General features: G+C 39.7%; 1 protein-coding gene across 2 annotated transcripts in view; it reads left to right on the forward strand.

The window, feature by feature from the left end:
- LOC124871971 (rho GTPase-activating protein 6-like) overlaps nucleotides 1–12,768 on the forward strand; it is a 29,284-nt gene extending 16,516 nt beyond the window's left edge. For both annotated transcript variants that reach the window (XM_047371618.1, XM_047371619.1), the window contains exons 4-13: nucleotides 2,404–2,657; nucleotides 2,886–3,081; nucleotides 3,164–3,219; nucleotides 3,304–3,454; nucleotides 5,378–5,526; nucleotides 7,193–7,372; nucleotides 7,963–8,060; nucleotides 8,156–8,418; nucleotides 10,190–10,264; nucleotides 10,356–12,768. In XM_047371618.1, coding sequence (XP_047227574.1) covers nucleotides 2,404–2,657; nucleotides 2,886–3,081; nucleotides 3,164–3,219; nucleotides 3,304–3,454; nucleotides 5,378–5,526; nucleotides 7,193–7,372; nucleotides 7,963–8,060; nucleotides 8,156–8,418; nucleotides 10,190–10,264; nucleotides 10,356–10,903 — 1,970 coding nt within the window. In that variant the 3' untranslated portion in view covers nucleotides 10,904–12,768. The remainder of the gene's footprint in view (nucleotides 1–2,403; nucleotides 2,658–2,885; nucleotides 3,082–3,163; nucleotides 3,220–3,303; nucleotides 3,455–5,377; nucleotides 5,527–7,192; nucleotides 7,373–7,962; nucleotides 8,061–8,155; nucleotides 8,419–10,189; nucleotides 10,265–10,355) is intronic.
- The last annotated feature ends 1,589 nt before the right edge of the window (nucleotides 12,769–14,357 follow it).

Consider the following 14,357-nt stretch of genomic DNA (forward strand, 5'->3'; position numbering starts at 1 on the left):
CATATTTCATCCGACCAATAAAAGAAAAATGTTTTTAATACAAAAACGTCAACCTTCAAATAATCATGTACAGTTATGCACTCAATACTTGGTCGGGAATTCTTTGGCAGAAATGACTGCTTCAATGCGGCGTGGCATGGAGGCAATCAGCCTGTGGCACTGCTGAGGTCTTATGGAGGCCCAGGATGCTTCGATTAGCCTTTAGCTCATCCAGAGTGTTGGGTCTTGAGTCTCTCAACGTTCTCTTCACAATATCCCACAGATTCTCTATGGGGTTCAGGTCAGGAGAGTTGGCAGGCCAATTGAGCACAGTGATACCATGGTCAGGAAACCATTTACCAGTGGTTTTGGCACTGTGAGCAGGTGCCAGGTCGTGCTGAAAAATGAAATCTTCATCTCCATAAAGCTTTTCAGCAGATGGAAACATGAAGTGCTCCAAAATCTCCTGATAGCTAGCTGCATTGACCCTGCCCTTGATAAAACACAGTGGACCAACACCAGCAGCTGACACGGCACCCCAGACCATCACTGACTGTGGGTTCTTGACACTGGACTTCTGGCATTTTGGCATTTCCTTCTCCCCAGTCTTCCTCCAGACTCTGGCACCTTGATTTCCGAATGACATGCAGAATTTGCTTTCATCCGAAAAAAGTACTTTGGACCACTGAGCAACAGTCCAGTGCTGCTTCTCTGTAGCCCAGGTCAGGGGAATGCGGCACCTGTAGCCCATTTCCTGCACACACCTGTGCACGGTGGCTCTGGATGTTTCTACTCCAGACTCAGTCCACTGCTTCCGCAGGTCCCCCAAGGTCTGGAATCGGTCCTTCTCCACAATCTTCCTCAGGGTCCGGTCACCTCTTCTCGTTGTGCAGCGTTTTCTGCCACACTTTTTCCTTCCCACAGACTTCCCACTGAGGTGCCTTGATACAACACTCTGGGAACAGCCTATTCGTTCAGAAATGTCTTTCTGTGTCTTACCCTCTTGCTTGAGGGTGTCAATAGTGGCCTTCTGGACAGCAGTCAGGTCGGCAGTCTTACCCATGATTGGGGTTTTGAGTGATGAACCATGCTGGGAGTTTTAAAGGCCTCAGGAATCTTTTGCAGGTGTTTAGAGTTAATTCATTGATTCAGATGATTAGGTTCATAGCTCGTTTAGAGACCCTTTTCATGATATGCTAATTTTGTGAGATAGGAATTTTGGGTTTTCATGAGCTGTATGCCAAAATCATCCGTATTAAGACAATAAAAGACCTGAAATATTTCAGTTAGTGTGCAATTAATCTAAAATATATGAATGTTAAATTTTCATCATTACATTATAGAAAATAATGAACTTAATCACAATATGCTAATATTTTGAGAAGGACCTGTATGTTCATGTTCCCTAGGAAACGTAGAGGTTGGTAAAGAAGAGCATTAATCAGAGAAGCAACCAAAATGCCCATGGTACCTCTCGAGGAAGTGCAAAGATCCACAGCTCAGGTGGGAGAATCTGTCATATCTGGCCTTAATGGAGGAGTTACAAGAATAAAGCAATTGCGGAAAGAAAGCAATAAGAGGTCCTGTTTGCAGTTTGTCACATTCTGGATAGGGGAAACAGTAAATATGTGGAAGAAGGTGCTCTATTCAGAAGAGACCAAAATTCAAATGTTTGCCCTTCACGCGAAATAAAGGAAAGGTGGAAAACACTGCACATAGTCCTGGACACCCTAACCCCAAGTTGAAATATGGTGGCGGTAGCATCATTCTGTGGGACTTCTTTTCCTTTGCAGGGATAGGGAAGCTGGTTAAAAGGTCAGTGGGAGGACAGATGGAGCTGAATATAGCAAGCCCATTAAAAGCTGCAAAAGACTTGAGACTGGGGCATGGGTTCATCTTACAGCAGGAGAACGACATTAAACATACAGCCAAAGCTACGACAGAGCAGATCACTTCAAAGCATATTCATGTGATAGAAAGGCTAAGTCAAAGTCCAGACCAAAGCCAACTGAAAAACACATGGCAAGACTTGAAAGACTTTTCACAGTTGTTCCCCATTTAATCTGATATGTGTCTAGACGTGCAAAGTTGATAGAGACACAGTCCAAAAGACTTGCACCTGTAATTGGAGCGACGGGTGGAGTTAAGTGTTAACTCAGGGGTCTGATTACAAATCTATGCCACAGATTTTTATTTGTGAAATTGTTGAAAACCCTTTTGTTTTCACAATTATGTTCTATTTTGTGTTGGTCTATCCCATCCCTAAAACATACATTTGAAATGTATGGTTGTAAGGTTAAAACATAAACAAGTTCATGGGGAGTGAACATAAGGCACTGTAAACTAGACATGACTGAAGAAAAGTTCAGAAACTCTTTGCCAACTTCAACTTTAATCTCCATGTCTTGCTTTCTACTCACACAGAGACTTCGCCACAGGCGTTCGGCATACCGCTGTCACACGTCATAACCAACGACCGCATACACAAGCTGCGGCATGACCACCTGCGGGAGGAGCACAGTAACCCCACTGAATTGATGCTATCCTTCCTTCACCTGTCCTCAAGGCCTAACAAAGAGCTCTCTAGCAGCAACTCTTCCCTGAGCTCCACCCCTGAGAGCCATTATGAATCAACCCTGCCCAGCACGCCAGACACAGCCTCCCGAACATCCAGGAGGGTAAGCCTTTCTGTCAATAAACCTGACTTACTGATGTAGAACAACTGGGTTTCTGTGTGATTACAGACGCTCTGCAGACTTCAGTGGGAATTAGTGACCTTTTTAGATATTCACTCTGCGTGCCGATGATGCGGCCTTTAAATGAGTGCAGCCATTCATATTCCCACAGCACAGAAGAGGTGGTTGGCATTCCAGTAAGTACATGGTTGTCACCCTTATGATTGACAGGGTGGAGTGTCTGTGGATTGCATCACTGACCTTGATGATAACCAGTCTCGGCTCTTGGAGGCCCTTCAGCTGTCTCTGCCAGACGAGGCGACTGGGAACAGGAAGAAAACCCGCGACAAAAAGCTCAGCCTTAACCCTATTTACAAACAGGTGCCAAGGATAGTCGATCTCTGCTGCCAGCACCTGGAAAAAAATGGTACACATTTTAAAAGCGTCCATCATTTTATGAATGTTCATGAGGTTGCTGCCACTTATGAACCATTCATGCCTTTGTTCAGGCTTGCAGACAGTTGGAATTTTCCGCATTGGGAGTTCCAAGAAGAGAGTACGACAGGTAAGCTTCTCTACTGTGATCAGCTGCATCAACATTAAAAAAGAACAACCTTTGGAGCACTGATTGTGACAATGTTTCATCCAGCTTCGTGAGGAGTTTGATCAGGGGTGGGAAGTGCATTTTAATGATGAGCACTGCGTCCACGTCATTGCAGCTTTGTTGAAGAAATTCCTCAGAGACCTGCCTGACCCGCTGCTGACAAGAGAACTCTACACGGCTTTCATCCATACAATGCGTGAGGAGGACACAGACACATAGGGTCCAAATTAAACTTTACCTTTACACACCATGGTCATGAATACCTATAAACTTAAAGATGTACTATAAACCTTTTTTAAGCTGAAATATAATACAGCAGATAAGTTTGGGGAATTTCAAAAACAAACATTTAGGACACAAGTTGAAATTAAATGTATTTTTACTTCTAATAAACACAGGGTCAGATATAGACATACACTAGGTTGTGTATTTCAATTATTACATTTAAAAAGCTATCCAAACCAACCCCCTGTGAACAAGTAATCACCCGCTTTTTAAATGGTGAATGAATGGCTTCATTGAGTCCCGAGCGACCCCGAAGCGCTTTATACTACAATCAGTCATTCACCTATTCATACACACACTGACATTGGTTAGCTACATTATAGCCACAACTGCCCTGGGGCAGACTGACAGAAGTGAGGCTGCCACACACAGGCGCCAACGAGCCCTCTGACCACGATCAGGAGGCAAGGCGGGTGAAGTGTCTTGCCCAAGGACACACCAAAAGAGACAGAGAGGGGTTCAAACCAGCAACCCACTGGTTACAGGACAAACCCCTACAACTGTCGCCACAATGGCCCCAAAAGCACAAGTTAACAATCTCTGGAACGCTGAGTTAAATTTTCAGAGCCGCACCAGATCTGTAGAATCAAGGAATTACTGAAATAAAACATTTCTGACACCATGAAAAGCCACACGTCATGCCTCAATCCATACAAATTCAAACATATACCCTGATAGATACCCAAAAACAAAGTGTTGGGTATTTATCAGAAAGATCTATCAGAAAGCCATTTGTAAGGCTTTGGGCTCGAGGAGAACCAGAATGAGAGCTATTATCCACTAATGGAGAAAACATGAAACAAAGAAGCTAAAACCCAAAAAATGTGTAAGGAGACACATGTTTTTTTTTTTTTTTTACATTACTTTACATTCCCACTTATATTTAGTTCAATGTACCTTAGCAAGTTACAGAGAAACTACTCACTTTTTGTAGCCATTAATATGCTTCTGGCATAATGCTTCTTATGATCAAATATGGTGTATTTTATTTGAACTGTTTTTTTTCCTGGCACAGAACTGGATTTTAAACACAGTCCACAGGTTAAATTTCTTCAGGCAACAACGTTTTCTGGTCAAATGAGACAAAAATTAAGATATATGTCCAAAAATGACAGGAAGTCTTTTTTGAGTAGGTAAGGCAAGCATTTCAAACCTACAAATGCTGTACCTAGTATCCAATATGGTGGTGGCAGCATCATGAAGATGGTCTGTTTTACTGGTACATTGCAGAAAATGGATGGATTAATGAAGAAGAAGCCGAGCCTCCAAAGTCTTCAACTCAAATCTGGTTTGGAAAAGGGAAAGGCTGGCTAAGATGGCATGACCCTATCTCAACCCTATTGAAAATTTGTCAACTATTCTTAAACTATTCTTAAATGTTGGGTCTGTGCCAGGAAAACCAGCTAATTTCAAGGAGCTTGAGCATTTTTAATGATAACAATCAAATGTCAAGTCAGAGTAACAAGAGCCTTGTTGATGCTACTAAAAACATGTAGTCTCTTTGTAACTTGCTATGATACATTTAACCAAATAGTATTTGAGGGTTATGCAAGTGTATTTGCGCTTGTGTATTTAATTTTTAACCATTGTGGATTAGAGAAAATCCACAATAAATTCAAATTTGTGCCCTAACTACTTGTATTTAAAAATCTGCCCTGTAAAAACAACTGTTTAAATGTGACCATATGGGCCACAATTTATATAACATTCATGCCAGTGGTTAGTACATATACGTTTTTCACCAGTGTTGTGCAATACTTCAATGTAAATGTTTGCATAAACCTTTGATTGTATTTTTTAATTGACTAAAGCTGATGCACTTATGTTTCTGTAGTGCTGGACTATTCCGAACAACAGAGTGCCATCCAGCTCCTCATATTTCTGCTTCCTCCCTGTAACAGCGACACGCTGCAACGCATCCTCAGCTTATTGTCAACCGTGTCCTCACAGGCTGAAGACAGCCTTGGCACAGAAGGACAGAAGGTAAAAAGAAAAACTCTTTGGATGAGTTGAATAAAACAGAATCTGTTTTATATGACCTCTAAAAAATATATATGATTTCCCAGTTGTTGTTTTTTTTTTTTGTATCAATAACATCATGTTAATTACAAATCTGTTCTATTACTTGGACGAAAAAGCAAAAGCCAAAACCATAAACAACACGTTTAGCCATCAGAGGGTAATTTGCATCCTCATAAACAGGCTGCTCTGTAGATTTAATGCAATAAATGCCAGCAGCCAGCAGAGGGCAGTTGGACAGATGTGCCTTGCATCTGCAGCCTCTAATTTAAAGAGACTGCTGTGCCAAAACAGCAGCACCGTTATGCATGATAATCGATTGTAATTAGCTTTATCAAATGATTCATGAACACTCTCTCCATGAAGCACCATGAGCACAAAGACACCACGCTTCTGTGAGCATCACTTTGTTATGGCCTAATTTGTTTATTCCTGTTATAAAGCCTTGTACCTATGAGCATGTGTGAGATAATGAGGAGACATTTAGGAACACTTAGCATCTATTTATTTTCATCTTGCCACTGCGCATTGACCAGATATTATATCATTTTTAGGTAATTACCTTGAGATTGGTAACGTGTTGGACTGAGAATAATATGATGCTACATTTGAATTTGTGTTGGACTAAACACCGTGTTCTAATGGTTCAGTTATCTATTTTCTTAATTATATTTTATGTCCATATATTTCCTTTTTTTCTTTCACATTGAAATAAATGGTTTTATTCAGATCAATGGCCGTACATAGAATCAGATCTTAAAATAAGTGCACTTATTTACTGCAAGGCTTATGCTAGGGGTATTATGTACATGGGGTCTTGCCATCAATCTAGCTGCAGCAAAAATGATCTCAGCAAGCAGGCCTCTTGCACATAGAGATCGGTATGCACTGCACTCCCTATGCGACAGGGCCACCAGCTGGGGAGAAGTGCACACTCCTCCAAATTGCATGCAGAGGATGGTTGCTGGCAGACTCAGGGGAGTTGGGGGTTCTACAGGCTGCATCTTAAATGCAAAATGTATTTTTCACAATGTCGAAAAGAAGCCCTGGCAATGTATTTAGCCATGATAAGAGTAGAGGAGTATGTGAAGAAGAGAAAAGCAGAAAAATAACTTCAGGCTTCAGAGACCCTGTGTGATCAACTCACAGTAATCAGTAAAAAACATATAGGTTTAGAATTCTGTATGCATGGTTTATTTTGACTGAAGCCACGATATGTGGATAGAGCAACAAGCCATGTACTGAAAGCCCCCTCACCTGCATCCTCTCACACCGGTGATAAGCCAATGAAACAAAGACGGTTCTTCAATCTCTGCAGTTAGGATGAAACTAACAGTGGAGGTGCAGAAACCTCCAATATGTGTAGGGAAAATCTACAAATATGAGGAAACATCTTAGATCAGGTGTGATAGTCATGGTAGCATCAGTAGGAAATAATAGATGTGCCAAACTACTAAGAACATATCTGGATCATAATTGCTTTGACTGACACATCACAGCAATTTTGTTGGTGATCCTGGAGACTGTAGAGCATTCCTAATCTTGTTCGAAGAGATCCAGCTATTTACATTTTATTCATATTTTTTTTGATTTACTTGCAAATAAATTCAATCATCCTTTTTTTGCTTAGATCCCAGGAAACAAGATGACATCACGCAATTTAGCCACCATCCTTGGCCCCAACCTGTTACATAAGCAAAAGAACTCAGACAAAGAGTTTGCTGTTCAGAGTTTTGCCCATGCAGAGGAGAGTACAGCCATCATCAGTGTTGTCCAAAGGATGATCGATGCTTACGATAAGGTGTTCATGGTAAGCAAACCGACAGTGCCCAGAACAGTTCAGGCAGCGTTTAAACAGTGGGGCCTACTTTTATGAGCCGTTCTTAAGCTTAACAGAGGGTAGCCACATAAAGAAAATGTAAGCATCAACTTAACAGACCAAGAGAGGGTTTTATAGAAGCTTATAAAGCAAAGCTACAACAGTAAAGTATGTTGGTTTTTAGTCCAGAACTTTGGAAAATTAGATTTTATCTACACACAGTGCTCAGCAAATAGGAAGCCTCACTGAAGGCATCCCAGTCTCTGGTCTGGTTATAGATAACATCGTCATCTCTGTTACGTTTTTGCATTTTAGCAGAAGGAAATTATGTTCAAAGAAAATAACTCACAGAAACCATGTCTTATACAATAAAAATCTGTACTGCTTTTTAAACATTACAAAACTAAAATTATTGATGTAAAAAACTAATCCACAAATTTTAGAAAGCTTCTTATGAAATAAATCTGCTATTCATGATACTGCCGTATTTACTGTTAATAAATATGTTTGATGTTATTGTTAAATTAATGTTATGCTTATTTATAAGGCGGTCATATAAACCGGACTTTTGCTTTACCCAGGTTCCTGCAGATCTTCAGAATGAAGTGCTGATTAGTTTGCTTGACACGGATTCTGATGTTGTTGAATATTTGCTGCGAAGAAGAGTCTCTCAGTGCTCGTGAGTTCCCAGTAGTTCTCTCTTTATGTGCTTTGTCTACTAGCCCACTGGTCTTCTTTGCCTATGTTATTAAGGTCTTTTTGTATGTTTTGCAGGGATTCGGGCATTCTTAGACAAGATGACGTAATTTCTCTCACTGAGAGTTGCATGTCCAGTGATTCCCTCAAAGCATCCAGCGGAGAGGTTTCTCCTTATGACAATAACTCTCCTGTGCTGTCAGATCGACTGCTACTTAAAGACATAGAGGACAGCAGTTTGAATTCAGATAGGGATCCCATATGCCCCAGGCAGTACAAACTAAGTGACCATTCCAAAGATGGATCAGGAGGCACATCACCAACCCTTTCCGCTAACAAAGGTGAACTACATTTATTTCAACACATAGTTGTACTTTGACCCACTTATGCCCTGACATACAATTGGCACAAGAAGCAGTGTGGGTTTCAGACCACACCTGAACATGTAAGCCAGTGCGGTCTGGAACTGGCCCACTGACATTTAGTCTTTCTGACATCCAGGAGGTTAGAAGCCTGGAGGACGAGCAGGCGATATAAAAGCAAGATTATACTCAGATCTATAAAAAATGTGCAAAACAATTTTTAAAAGTTAAGGCTAATTGACTATTTTCTTGAAATTGCAAGACATTTATTGTAAAATATGACCTCCATCGAGAAAAATTACATCAAAGGAAGTTTTTGGCTGACTAGTAACTATCAAGTGAGTGTGCGTATTGTTTGGGGATTCCGAGGCATCATTTCATGGGAACCCTTTTCATATACTTGACACTCTACAACCTAAAAAGCCTAATGTATTTTATTGGGATTGTATGTATGTGACAGACCAACAGAAAGTGGAGAGGTTTGGAGCAGGTTAGGTTATAAAGTAATATCTCAAGTTTTAATCATCTCAAAGAGCACAGTAGGGGTGAGAGGCAGGGTAAACCCTGGACAGGCCACCAGTCCATCACAGGGCAACATAGGAGAGACAGGACAAACAACCATGCACACATCCATTTATACAAATTAGAGATACCAATTAGTCATGCTTTTGGACTATGGGAGGAAGCCAGAGTACCCAGGGAGAACATGCAAACTTTGTGCAGAAAAACCACCAGTTGGGAGTTGAACCAGGACCTTCTTGCTGCATGGCAACAGTGCTACCAACTGTGCCACCATGCAGTTTGCTGTTTAAGCGATCATCTGGAAGTGCTGAGGGAACGGTAAACCTACATTAACATGGTTTCTGATTCAGAGATTCTCCAGGCTAAATCTAGGCCAAAGAGGGGAAAAATATTTTGCTTATTTTACAATAAAAAAAATTGGCAAACTCTCCAGCTATTATAGCGACTTTTAATAATTTATCTCAGAACAGGAACAATGCAACTGCAGAAAGAAAACAGTATCACAAAAAATAGGTGTGGTAGATATGGAGGACCCAAATTCAGGCAAATGGGATTCAGAGGTGGAGCATAAAAGGATATATATAAGGATATAAGGATGCTTAATAATTCAAAAAAAAAAGAAACTTATGACAACAAGATCTAAGGCCCAAAACCCCCCAAAATGTGAACTAAAAATCATTAAATTTAATAAATCCAAAAACAAATCAGGTACTTGAAGGGAAGACGATGGAGGGCAGAATAACACAGGGCAGTGGGAAATAACCTTGAATACAGGTGAGTTAATCATTGGATCAGGAGCAGCTGTGGATGAGAGCAAACAGGAGACAGATGGAAGCCGAATAGACACAAAGAAACTACAAACCAAGAGGAAAAACGACTAACAATAAAAATTATTATTAATAAAAATAAATCCAAATGCACAAGGAACAGCACACAAGAGTAAACTAAGAAACAAAACACAAAGGAGTGAACTAATATGGCAACATATTTTTAGCAATAATGAACACAGAGAAAAAACTAAAAATTACTTTAAAAAGACATTTAGAAAACAATAGAACTCAGAACTGGTCAAAACAAAATGAAAACCAAACCCCAAACATTCACGGTCATAAAAAACAGAAGCCAGCTTAAAAGAAAGTCTTAAATTTAGTTCAGTCATATTTCCTACTTATATAACCATATATTAAACCAGATAGTCTAATCCTCTCTATTTTCCTGCTTCTCTCAGACACCTCATCTGATTGTTTCTGGGACACCTGGCACGAACTGTTTGGGAAGGATTTTTTTAGCCATCACATTACTGGTAACAAAATTATGTCTGTTTTTTAATGCTTGCTTCAGCCGGCCTTGGGATGTCAAATAAATGCAAAATGTTCACGGATGATTCCCAACAGGCTCCCTTGGAGATGCCTCAGAATGTGACTCGTATGGATCATTAGAGGGACTGAGCAGTCACCAAGGCAACAAAGAGCTGCCCATCAGAGCGACACAAACACCATTGGTTGTTTTGGAGAGCAGGCCACGCCTCCCAGTGACATGCAGCAGTAGTGGTCCTCATGACTACGCAGAGCAGAGGCAGCCAGAATCATTGTTACATCAGTCACCAGGCAGCCAATCAAGGGCTATTAGCTCAGACAGCTCAGTACAAAGGACAGGACGCCCTCCATGTCCATTATTTATGGACAGAACAGAGGGTTTGTCTTCTTGTGTGTGTTCTGGACCTTTAAGAGAAACTTCAGTTTCTCATTGCGCATTCTCTGTTTTGAGCCATCGACCCATTTCCCAAACATTGCTTCTCCCCCAGCAGAGCACTGCCCTCCCGACTATAGATGTGGCAGAGAAGAAAACGGGCTCTGACTGCTCAAACTTAAAGACAGAGTGGAATGTATGGCAGATGATGTCCAAAAAAAATCAAGAAGCTTTGCCAGAAAGTTTGGTATGATCCTCTCTTCACTGATAACATTAGATTATGTAGTGACTGTTTATTTATATTCTGTTAAAAAATCAACCCATCTTGACATTTTATTATTCTCAATTTTTAGAGCTTTTTGACTTTTTTTGTTTGTTTGTTTGTTGAAGGATTACTTTTTATGTTGTTTCCTATCATTGTATAGTATTATGTTTTGTTGAGTTATTTAATACAGAGTGTTTGCAACTCAACCATGAAACTTTTGTAGACTTTAATGTAATAGACTGCTGTGAAAAACGATGTGCCCCCTTTAAGAATTGTTTTGTTTTGGCTTTTTTTTTGTCAGACTGAAATGCCTTTATATTGTAAAATGCATTTCAATATCAGACAAGGATAACCTGAGTTAATTCAAAAAGCAGTTTTCAAATGGCTTTTATTTGAAAAAACTATCCAAACCAACTATTCAATGAACCAAATTATAGGTCCTATGTGAAAAGTAGTTGACTCCCTTGTTAAATTCTGAATTAACTACCTTTAAAGACATTTTGTGGATAGTTAAGGTTCAGTTTCACAAGCCACACAAAAGCCTACTAATGCTAGACCTATATATTCAGAAATCACTTAAATAGAACCTGTCTAACAAGATGAAGGAGGCTTATATATCTAAACAAAATCTCATCATGCCCAGATCTAAAGATTTCAAGAATAGCATTGGCTTTGGAACTCCAGCAAACTAGAGTGAGAGCCATTATTCACAAATTTAGAAAACATGGAGATAACCCTAACCAAAAATAACCAGAAGATTAAAGCGTTACAGAACTCCCTTGCCTGAGTTAATGCTATTGTTCATGATTTAACAATAGGAAAGAGACAGGGTACACATTTCATGGGAAAAGTTTTAAGTTAAAAAACACTTCTGATCAAAAGTAACACAAAGGCCCATCTCATATTAAAAAACACATCTTGGTGCACATGCCATTACATCTGATGTAAAACTAACACCATTTCAGAGAAAGAACATCAACAGTCAAACATAGAGCTCGTAGTGTGATGGTCTGTAGCTGCCTTGCCTCTTCAGGCTCAGAAGACTTGCAGTAAATAGTGGAACCATGTTTGAAGCCCAAGCACACTTGGGTTATGCAGCAGGACACAGATCCAAAGCCCACCAGCAAGTCAGCCTGGCTAAAACAACAAAAGGAAGGTTTTAAAGCGCCTAGTCAAAGGCCGACCTTACAACAGTTTAAGATGCTGAGATATGTCCTATTGAGTTCATTTTCAAAAACCCTCGAATGTGGCTAAATTAAAACAATTCTGCATAGAATAGTGGGCAACATTTCAAACACGCAACGGTAGTTGTTGCCCCACAGGGTGGCATAGCCAGTCATTAGAGTAACTTGATGATTAACTTTTATGATAGGGCTCAGGTTAGTTTGTATAGCTCTTTTGTCTTAATAAATAAAATCATTTGAAAACTGCATATAGTATTTACTGACTTTATCTGTGCCAGATATTAAAGTATGATCAAAAACATTTAATTGTGGCAAAAATCTAAGCAATTTGTAAGGGGAAAAGCAAATTTTGACAACAAAATGCACTTGAATGTTTTATGCTAAATGTGATAATGTCACTATGTATTTTGGTTACAGTTGTGTTACGGTCACAATGGTTCAAATGCTGCAATTGGTGTTTGTGCTCCAGGAAATTAAAAGTGGAGCATCGTCTTGTAAATGCATCATTTCACTTTGCTGTTACATTTCAACTTATTATAAGTCACATACACCACTTGCACCATGTTTTACCTAAAATAACAAATTTTATTGTTACATAATGCTGGATATATTTATATTATTAGTTGATATACAGTATTACTAAATAAATAAATTCTGTTTTGCATCTGATTTTTTTCTGATAACCTGACTTCGGCTGTTCCTGCCTTATTTATTCAAATGCAAAAACCAAACATCGCATAGAAACTAACAAATTCAAGTCGAAATTGTGTTTTGTCTTTAAACTATATACATGCTTACATGTGATTTAAGCAGTTTAAGTATGTACACTTTTTTTTAACTAGCTGAATCTTCATTCTTGCTTCTTTTTGTTGTTGAACTCTCCCACCCTTTTATCCCGGCCCTGGAGACAATGACAGCTTTGCATTTGTCAGGCAACCAACACCACACAGCGATCTGACCTTTGTTTAGATAGGCAGACAGGTAGCTGTCACTCTGTGCTCACACAATGTCACTCATAGTGGATAAATCTCCTGAGTCCTGGCTCAGGGATGATCACTATGGTTATACTTAGGAAAACACATGGCACTGACCAGCTTTATTAAAACAACATTTTTATTGATTGTGTGCTCTGCAAGCAGAGTACAATGCACTCTCTTGTAAAATATGTTGAATACTAATCAAAGGGTACTTTTCCTTGACTTTTTTGACATTTAAACAACTAAATCAGCTCAGTGGCATATGTAGCTGTGTAACTTCTAGATTTTGTCATCACAGGTGACTTGTGTCTCTTTAACTTTGTTTTATTTAGCAGTAAGAAATACTTTTTCATGTATAAAATAATTGGGGGTGTGATTTTAAAGTCATCTGCACAGTTGGTAGGTTCTTACTATAAATAAGCAATTGTTGCAAACCAACATAACTTTACATTTTCAAGATAAAATGTGGTAGGGGATATTTTATGTGAAAGACCAAAACAAAGTGGTATATAACTGTGAAGTGGAACGAAAATTATACATGATTTAAAGCATTTTTTACAAATGAAAAACTGAAAAGTACGGTGTGACAAAATATTCAGCCCCCTTTACTCTGAGTGCAACCAACTGCCCACAGAAGTTGTCTGATGATTGCTAATGACTAAATAGAGTCCACCTGTGTATAATCTAATCTCAGTACAAATACAGCTGCTCTGTGACAGCCTCACAGGTTGGTTAAGAGAACTGGGAGCAAACAGCATCATGAAATCCAAGGAACACCAGGACAGGTCAGGGATAACGTTGTGGCTGCTTTGATCAGTCGAGACCAAAATTGAACTTTTTGGCCAAAATGCAAAACGCTATGTGTGGCAGAGACCTAACACTGCACTTCTCTCTGAACACACCATCCCTTCTGTCAAATATGGTGGTGGCAGCATTATGCTCTGGCGGTGCTTCTCTTCGGCAGAGACAGGGAAGGTAGTCAGAGTTGATGGGAAGATGGATGCAGGGAAATCTTGGAAGAAAACCTGTTGGAGTCTGCAAAAGTCTTGAGACCGGGTCGGAGATTCACCTTCCAGCAGGACAACAAACCTAAACATAAACCCTGGGCTACAATGGAGTGGTTTAAAACAAAACATATTAACGTGTAAGAATGGCCCAGTCAAAGTCCACACCTAAACCCGATTGAGAATCTGTGGCAAGATCTGAAAACTGCTGTTCACAAACGCTCTCCATCTAATCTTACTGAGCTTGAGCTGTTTTGCAAAGAAGAATGGGCAAAAA

This window comes from Girardinichthys multiradiatus, chromosome 7, assembly GCF_021462225.1.
Source record: "Girardinichthys multiradiatus isolate DD_20200921_A chromosome 7, DD_fGirMul_XY1, whole genome shotgun sequence".
NCBI classification, from domain to species: Eukaryota; Metazoa; Chordata; class Actinopteri; order Cyprinodontiformes; family Goodeidae; genus Girardinichthys; species Girardinichthys multiradiatus.